The 9073-nt window shown below is 43.4% G+C and overlaps 1 protein-coding gene and 1 long non-coding RNA gene across 5 annotated transcripts in view; one reads left to right on the top strand and one right to left on the bottom strand.

Moving 5' to 3' along the window:
- The window catches only part of LOC146499844 (uncharacterized), a 9088-nt gene extending 155 nt beyond the window's left edge, over positions 1 to 8933 (bottom strand). Inside the window, exons 1-2 of the long non-coding RNA XR_014870053.1 lie at positions 8854 to 8933; positions 1 to 7492 (exon numbers count right to left, since the gene is read on the bottom strand). The exon at positions 1 to 7492 is cut by the window's left edge and continues 155 nt beyond it. This is a non-coding gene — a long non-coding RNA (uncharacterized LOC146499844). The remainder of the gene's footprint in view (positions 7493 to 8853) is intronic.
- Positions 1 to 9073, top strand: part of adamts10 (ADAM metallopeptidase with thrombospondin type 1 motif, 10) — a 61996-nt gene that overhangs the window by 12535 nt on the left and 40388 nt on the right. For all 4 annotated transcript variants that reach the window (XR_014870052.1, XM_085136924.1, XM_085136922.1 and 1 more), the window contains 2 exons: positions 5340 to 5479; positions 5562 to 5771. Coding sequence is in view for 3 of the 4 variants with exons in the window: in XM_085136924.1 (XP_084993050.1) it covers positions 5340 to 5479; positions 5562 to 5771 (350 nt within the window). In the remaining variant the exon portion in view is untranslated. The remainder of the gene's footprint in view (positions 1 to 5339; positions 5480 to 5561; positions 5772 to 9073) is intronic.

The following is a 9073-nucleotide window of genomic DNA, read 5'->3' as shown; positions in this document are numbered from 1 at the left end:
CTACATGCTGCCAAATAGAGCCGCCTGTGCTTTACTGCAGTCCAACATAATAAACTGTTTCCTAAGCTGTGTGTCTTTGTGATGCAAAGACATACAGCTTTACATGTCCCCGTCTTATCATCTGGTAATCTTATCAGCAAGTGATTAACAAGCTGCTTCTGCAAAAATCTCAAACCATCCCTCATTTCTTTATATTTTGCTAGGAAAATGTGAAATGCAGGTGTGTCGATGCATTAAAACATGCAAACATACATGGAAATACAGCATGAAAGCAAAAACAGAGTTTGTACTTTACTGTCAGTCAGTATTTGGGACGACCACCTTTATTCTCTTGGGAAAACTTCCTTTGTGGAGTCTTCAGGAATATTTCTAGGAGGACATTCAAAGCTCTTCTCTGGATGCCGTTTGTTCTGTGCTCAGTAAATGCTGACGTCTGGCTCGAGCCATGACTGAGCCTCCACCGTGTTTTGACCTCGTCCGTGCATATTAACAACCACTCGAAGCATCAGACCCGTGGCTGCTGATTTTCAGTCCTGTGACACCTGAGCACTTTCAGCTCGTCCCCCTTCCTTAAGAACGTCTTCTCGACAGCCATCCTTCCAGTGAAACCATTTCAGATGAAGAGTAAGGAGCTCGGAAAGAAAAGTGTCTGGACTTCTTTAAGTTTCTTGAAGACGTTTTACCTCTCATCCGAGAAGACTAAGGCTACGTCCACACGTACACGGGTATTTTTGAAAACGCAGATTTTTCTATGCGTTTGCACCTTTCGTCCACACGTAAACGGCGTTTTCGGTCACTGAAAACGGAGATTTCTAAAAACTCCGTCCAGGGTGGATATTTTCTAAAACTCCGTTTTTGCGTTTACGTGTGGATGAGAAAAACGGAGAAAACGCAGAAAACGCAGCGTCAAAGGTGTGCGCATTTTTTGACGTCACACTGTGCGCCACGTTATTGTTTCGGTGAAATGAATTTCTACAACACTGTTACTGTTAATTGTCTCTGCAGTGTTTAAATGCTTACATATACACACACAGTTACTGTCCCTCCACACATACGACTCGGTTCTGCTTCTACGCTCCAGCTTTGTTTACTATTTCCCACCGAGGCTTCTAGACTTCTGATTGTCCAACATTTCTACACGGTTAGGAATATAGCGCCACCTGCTGCTTTGGCATGTTCCTAGCAGCGTTTTCCTTCATTTCTGCCTTTACGTGTGGACGGGATTATTTTTTAAAACGAAAACGGAAAATCTCCGTTTTCAAAAATACCCGTGTACGTGTGGACATAGGCTACGTCCACACTAATGCGTTTTCGTTTTCTCTCCGTTTTGGCCTCCCGTCCACACTGAGACGGCGTTTTCCTCATGGAAAAATACAGCGTTTTGAAAACGCTCTCGAAAACGCACACATTTCAAAACGAAGCTGTCCCATCGCAGCGTGGACACTCGAAAACGCAGACTTTCTAAAACGATGACGCATTTTAGTCATGTGATGCAGTCATGTGACCAATTATAGCAGAGGGCATTATACAGCAGTTGTTTTGTTTGCTCTCAATTTTGACAGCCCTAAAAAAGATTAATATTAGTCTGTACTCCAGATCGCTTTTCTTTATATTCTTTAATACTCACTCGCTTTTGCGCAGGACTGAAACGTAAGCGTTTTGGGCCGTTTCAATGTGAACGCACAACTCTGTGAAAACGACTGAAAACGCTAGTGTGGACACGGAGCGTTTTCAGAGGAAAACACTGTTTTCAAATCTATCCGGGCTAGTGTGGGCGTAGCCTTAAGCCCTGTGGTAGTGTCCCCCCCAAGCGGGACAATGGACCCCCTATTGATCCTCTACCCAATCACATGAACCAAGGTGTGAAAATGGGTGTAGGTCACAATCAGCCAAGGTTTCGGGTGAGCTCAGATGCTTTTCTTTCCAAGCTCCTTAGACTACGATGACCTGGATAGCTGAGGACCTTCACAGAGATTTTAGATGAAGTTTTAAGTGAACAGCAGATGGATCACGTGAAGGCCCAGATGCTTCTCTCAGGTCAGCAAAACGCTGAAACAGGACCTTTTTTCCAAGGTTTGCTAGTTCTTCTTTTATTCTCCACTTGTGCAGTTTCCTCAAGGACATGCTGCACATCATGCCGAGACATGCCAAATTTTCACCTAATAGGTCGCTGGGAATCACCTTATTGGTGCAAAAATACGATTTTATGCCTGTGTTATTTTTCTCATAAGTTCAGCAAAAGAAAGGGGAATAAATCACATGTTTTTCCACCAAACTGCTAGAAACAAAGTCCCTAAAATACAATTTAAAGGTCATCTGTTGTGTTTGAACACACCACGGGTCCATTTCTTGAGTTAGATGCTGTTTTTATGCTTGAGTGAGTCACAGGCCTTAAGACACCAAAATATTCCTCTGAAAATTTTTAAAGACCACAAAGAAATAACAAGAAAGCAAAATATAAAGAAATGAGGCATGACTCAAGACTTTTGTATAGTGCTATATTTAGAAGCTAAGACTGCACCTGTAATGGCTCACTGAAGCGTTGATAACTATTTTTGCACTCTTACTTCTCGCTGCTTCCACGTGTGTGTGAAGGAAGGCTGTTTTGAGTTCATAGCATTCATAAATGTCTCCTGTAACTGTTTCCACAACAATCCTTTGAAGCTGCCTGTGTTTCGTGTCCCTGTGGGTGTGGGAATGAGGATTTGTTGAGTTCGCCCAAGCTGTAGCTTCAGACTGTAGGTTCATGTGTGTTCTGGTTTTCATGACACTTAATTCTGTGTGAGGTCTCGTTAATTAAGACACAAATTCTATCTGCTTTATTAGTACTCACATTTTCTGTCCAGGAGTTTTTCCTGTGCTTCAAACGTTGGGGAAATACCACCTGCCGGCTTACATGCTGTGCTTTACAAGAACAGGATGGATTGTTGTGGGAAATCGAATGTTTTTCAGGAAGTTTGACGGGAAAAATGCTAGTGGGGTGCCTTGATTGCCCACTGTAGGAGAGTCATCGCTAAAAGTAATAATGAGAATAAGACCTATGGTGACTAAATAAGAAGTAACGGATGTTGCCGCTGACGCTAACTCTGAGAATTCAGGGTTTCATCTCATTTTCATTTCCAATGCTTCAGCTATAAAGCAGATATTATGTATGCATCTGTGTGGATTACAGTATGCTTTTAGGTTTCCCAGCCACTCCAGTGGGTATATTCCTACTGGGTCGCACGCCGTTTCACCTTCAAAGCTGCTTTAAAACATGGCACAGACCCAACCAGTTGCTGCAAACATTTCTCACAGATTTCCGTCCGTGTCGACATGACGGCATCGCACAGTTGGCGCAGATTTGTCGCCTGCATGTCCACGATGTGACTCTTTGGTTCTACACATACCCAAAGGTGCTGGACTGAGATTAGTGAGTCGGTATTCGAGTTACTACTGCCTTACAATCAGCCTTCTTCCCTGTTCTGGTGCTCAGTTGCAATGCACTTGCACTGTGTTGCTGCCATGTGATTGTGGCTGATCAGATATATGCATTTATAAGCTGTTGAACAGGTGTACCCAATGAAGTGGGAGTGAAGTGAAGTGTGTCTCCAAATAGTAAGCTTTTGGCACAGTGTCTATGTTGAAATACATCCAGGCAGTTATTTATCTAAATGAAGGTCTAAGGAGCTTGGAAACAAAGCGACTGGAGTTTCTTTCAGCTTTAAGCTTCTATAAGTTACTTAAAGAAGTCCAGTCGCTTTGTTTCCAAGCTCCTAAGACTACCATGACCCGAATGAGTGAGAACCTACACAGGCATATGTAAATGATCAGATCTGTTAAGGAAAAACAGACTTTGACCCAGAATAAGTTTTTATAAAGTCGGTACATGCACTCTTAATGCATTAATGTTAATGTTGACTACAGTATAAAAAATCTATCACTTTAATGTCTGTATTTAATGCACTGTCTGATTGGTTTCAGTAGCAGTATTCGATTTAATTCAGTTTTATTTCTACAGCGCCAAATCACAACAGCAAAGTGCTTCTATATTGTGAGGTTGACCCAACAATAATACAGAGAAACCCCCAACAATCATATGACCCCCTATGAGCAGCACTTTGGCGACAGTGGGAAGGAAAAACTGTCTTTTAACAGGAAGAAACCTCCAGCAGAACCAGGCTCAGGGAGGGGCGGGGCCATCTGCTGTGATTGGTTGGTGTGAGAGAAGTATTGATATATAAATGAATTACTACTCGCAGGGTGTTTTTGGACCGTTTAGCAGCCCAATGAAACAAGACGAGACCCAAACACTATGTAAGCTAAAAATCAGAGTTTACTAGGAGCTGGATTTTATGGCAGAACATTAATAGACAGACGAAACAAGTTAGTATGACGCCGTGGCTGCAACACATTAGATAATCTTGCAGAGGAATACGGCAAAAAGCGATGTGGTAATGGGGTGCAGGTGTGCAGCTTGGTGTGGAGGTGCGATAATGAGGAAAAGTGGGAACACGCTGTTGGTCAGGAAGGAGATGACAGACAAATAGATACCTGAAACATGTTTAGTCTCAATCTAATTTAGACTAAACACGAGCGCTGCGTCCTATAGTGTTGAAAGGGTGTTTTCTGCCGACACGGGGCTGGAAGATTAACCGTGAAATCTGAAATGCAGAAACTGCATTTGTGTTTTGGTTCCCACAGTTTGAAAGGCTCGGACGCCGGTTGCGTTTTGCACTAACGTTCCCATGTCACAAATACGCTGCAGCCTCACAAAGTCTGTGAACGCAGCATTTGTGCTGTAATTGCGCTGTTTATTCCAGGCACAGCTATCTGCTGCCTTCAGAGAGATTTTTCCTGGTACGGAGCTTTTTAAGTCTGTACCAGGGAGCTCTGATCTCTGGGTATTTACTCTGTGTGGGAAGGGGCCGCTTCTCCACCAAGCGAGACCAAAGGTTTAAGCTGGGCTCCTTTTGCTAGTGACCCTTCCCCGTTAGTAAGCTGACGCCGGCTGTTTGGAGCTGAGCGAGTTTGGACAATAAATCATTGCCGGCCTCTTGCACAGACAGGAAGTATACAGTTTCAAGGTAACCATGGGAACATCCTTATGGCCTTGTGAAGGAGGGGTACTTGGAGTGGAGGGCCCTTGTCAGAAATAGGCCAAAAAGTCTGCAAGTTCCTCTTTTCCAACTGGGTTAGTCACTCAATAAAAAAGCCCATTGTGTGATTTAACATAAGCAGCTCGCAAATCCTCCAGGTTTTTATTTTTTATTAGAGTCACTTGGAAGAAGCTGAATTTTGTCTTTATCTAGTTAAACTCTGGTGTTGATTTTACACTGTCTTTATTTCTCCCCCTCTAGCTGCTTTCCTATCCAGTCTAGGCCAGTATGAGATCGCCATCCCAGTACGTGTAGGACCCAGTGGCGAGATGCTGGACTCAAAAATGACTGAACACCACCAAAGAAGAAGGCGCAGCACTGAAGATAGGCTTCCTGACTCTGTATTATGCTTTTTTATGTAACTTTTTTTAAATTAAAAACACATATATTTATTAATTTCTTGCGCATCTTTCTGTCTATTAGCTCTTCTACCAGCTGTCGACATCCCGGAACAACTTCCTGCTCAACCTGACGCTACAGGGAAGCCTGCTGTCACGGCAGTTCCGGGTGGAGTACTGGAAAAGGGGTCGTTTAGCCTGGAGTCACCCTTACTCTCCTCATTGCCACTATGTGGGACACCTCCAAGACCAACCGCATTCCAGCAAAGTGGCCCTGAGCAACTGTAACGGCCTGGTAAGACTCGACCCTCCCGGTCTAATCCACAGCTCGTATACTGAGTGACGGCAGCAGCAGCAGCAGCGCTGGCTCAGCACAGAAGGCTCAAGGATGCTTGATCCTGACATCAAAGCATGACACTTAGCAAACCTCGAGTCCTCGAGCAGCTCCTTATCTGAAAGGAAGAATTGATGCTACAAAAGAGACACTTTTCAGTTTAAAAGATGACATCATTAATTGTGTCCAGTCCAGCGCTGCTACTGTAGACTTAAAGCTTTTTAATGTGATTACCAGCAACTTTGTTAGGCGTACCTTTCAAGTGTGGTCCACTTGGTGCAAATATCTAATCAGCCAATCACACGTAAGCATACGATTTGCTGAAATTGTGGTGGAAATATGATTTAAGTGACTTTGAACGTGGCTGTTGGTGACAGACGAGCTGGTCTGAGTATTTCAGAAACTGCTGATCTGCTGGGATTTTCCCGCACAGCCATCCGTTTACAGAGAATGGTCAGAAAATTTCCAGCGATCTGCATTTTTTGTGAGAAAATACCTCGTTGGGGTCAGTTGTCGATGCTTCATGTTGACCAGAAGGCAACAGCAACTCAAGTAACTGCTCGTTCCAAAGGAGGTATGCAGAAGAGCGTCTCTGATTGTGCATGTTGAAGCAGGCGGGTTTCGGCTGCAGAAGACCACACAGGTTGCCACCCCTGTCAGCTAAGACAGGAAACTGCAGCTGCAGTTCACACAGGCTCACCAGAATGATGATGATGATGATAGCAGACTGGAAAAACGTTGTCTGGTCTGATGAGTCCTGATTACTGCCGCCACATTCAAACGTCAGTGTCAGACAGAAACAATACGAATCAGTCCGTCGATAAAAACCTTGTTCGTGTCTTTATGGACTTCCACGGTGTTCCCATCTTCTTATGGTGCTTCCAGTAAGATGAGGGGCAACGTCACAAAGCTCAGATCATCTCAAACTGGTTTCCTGAAAATAAAGAAGAGTTCACTGTACTCTAATAATACAATACAGCACCTTTGGGATGTGATGGAACAGGACTGATCCGCAGCAGCTGTGTGATGCTATCACATCTGTATGGATTAAAATTTCCAGCACCTTGTTAAATCTGTGGAACAAAGATTTAAGATGTGTCTGAAGCCCTAAAAAAGTAGGTGGTGGTGGGGTGGTGTCCAACCCAGTAGTGTAAAGAGTGTAATTAATGAAGTGTCTGGTTAGTTTATGATAATTATATAAGAAATCCCTGACTATCAGTATTTTCATTCCGAGGATTTATGTTGTGTCATAGTGTAAAGTTGCTTGTGATAGATGGTTGCGACGGAAAAGGCAGTGATAAACTTTATTTAGACTTTTCTACCATTCAGTGGTCCAGTCCACTGCGGGGGCAACCTGCATGTGGCGAATAAAGCTGTTGACTGTTCTAAGTTACTAGAAGGTTTACAGAAAGAAATCAAAGTATATTTAAATCCCAGAGATTGATAAAAACCCATAAAACTAAAGATGGGTAAAAATCAAACACTCACTGTCACGTCTGAGAGGGCGGCGTGAGGAGGATGCGGACCCAAACGCAGACAGTGGAGGCGGATCACGTCACTCTCAAAAATGTTTAGTGCGACTTTGGTAGCTACGAAGCTGCATGGTTTGATTGATTGTTGGACCATCACGGCTACTGTAGTCCGGAGCCGCGAGGAGGAATCTGGGTCCTAAACTCCTTCTTCTTCGGGTCCCAAAAACAAACGAACACTGGGGCATCACTGAGAGTTAAAAACTGTCTAAATTCTTTCATCTTTAATAAAATGATCAGCGTTGCTGCTTTACCAGGTGTAACCATTAAGTTTAACATCCAGGCATCCATGAAAACATAATGTATTAAATTTAGTTAGAAGTTAGCAGGAAGTTAGCTCGCTAGCTTCCACCTAAACATGATGTAGCATGTTCTGACTGAGAGATTTCTGAAAAATTCAAACGTACAGCTCTGCTGTCACTTCCAACATAAATGAAAACAGAAAACTAAACAGCAGTGACATTTGTAGATTTACTGAAGTTGGACTAGCTAGTATATAATGATGTGCTACGTGATCGCTAGCAACACAGCTATGTTAGCATAGCATAAACAGTGAAGCTGGAGGATGAACGCTAACTTTTTTCCACTCGATAAAAGTTAACGTGAGAGTTCCCGATGGTTAGGCACAAATGCAATCGCATGGCAGGATGCTGTAAACGGACCAAACTTCAGTCAGGAGAACAACTGAGATAATCCATCCACAATACGAGGTTAGTCATTAATATACTGCAACAACATGGGAATAGAGCAGCTGTGAGAGAATTCAGCATTAATGAATCAATGTTACAGAAGTGGAGGAAGCAAGAAGAATGAGTTGAGTAAAGTTTGACTTATCTGACTGTTTTGTTTTGATTAATGCGCCTTATTGTCCGATATGCCTTATGTACAAAAAATATGGTAACTAGATGTGGAACACAGGGAAGATGTAGTGACAGAGAACTTCAGGCCTGAGTATACAACACACGGGAGACACAGGGACATAGAGACAAGGGTTTATACATGAAACATGGGACAAAAGCACAGAGTAAACATGGGAACAGAGACTAAACACTGAGGGAGGAAGGACTAAGACCACGAAGAAGTCAAAGAATATTAAATGAGAATCTGAAACACTCACTCGCTTTTTACTTGTAATAAAAGTGTTTCAAGAAGAAAGTCAGAAAATTATTATTTTTTAAGTGTCATTCTGATCTCGGTGGTCAGACCTGTTTCACAGCGTGGAGGCTCTAAGCTTGCTCAACTTTGTTTGCTAGCCAAGACCTGGGAAGTAACCGGCAGTGCCCCATGCACTGATCTAAGTAATTGCCCAGGTGCACAAGGTGATAACAGCTCCTCCACCACTCTCAGGTTTACAGCAAATCAAGACAGCAGTAGTTACTTATATGAGGGTTAACGTAGTGTCATGTCCAATAAATTTAATAATTGCAACCTGTTAAACGTCTACCTGTAACCTGCAGTGCGTCTTGCTCTGTAATGCTCGCTTTGATCTCTAGAAAGTGTAAATGACATCTCACAGCTGTCTGACGTGACCCTTAAAAGACACCGGATCCATTCCTCTTTCTCTTGAAGTCACCTCAGCTCTCCACGGCGGACGACTCGCGCACACTCGTGGGCGGGTGAGAGCTCGTTCTCCTCTGCGCCCCGTTTCGTTGGATGAATTCATTCTGCTGTATTCACAGCGCTGTGTATCTGTGTATCCTCTCACTGCAAACAGCAGACCCCAAAATAACAGTT

This window comes from Neolamprologus multifasciatus, chromosome 17 (genome assembly GCF_963576455.1).
Source record: "Neolamprologus multifasciatus chromosome 17, fNeoMul1.2, whole genome shotgun sequence".
Classification (NCBI taxonomy): domain Eukaryota; kingdom Metazoa; phylum Chordata; class Actinopteri; order Cichliformes; family Cichlidae; genus Neolamprologus; species Neolamprologus multifasciatus.
Note: the sequence above shows the minus strand (reverse complement) of the source record. Positions and strands in the feature narration are given on the sequence as shown.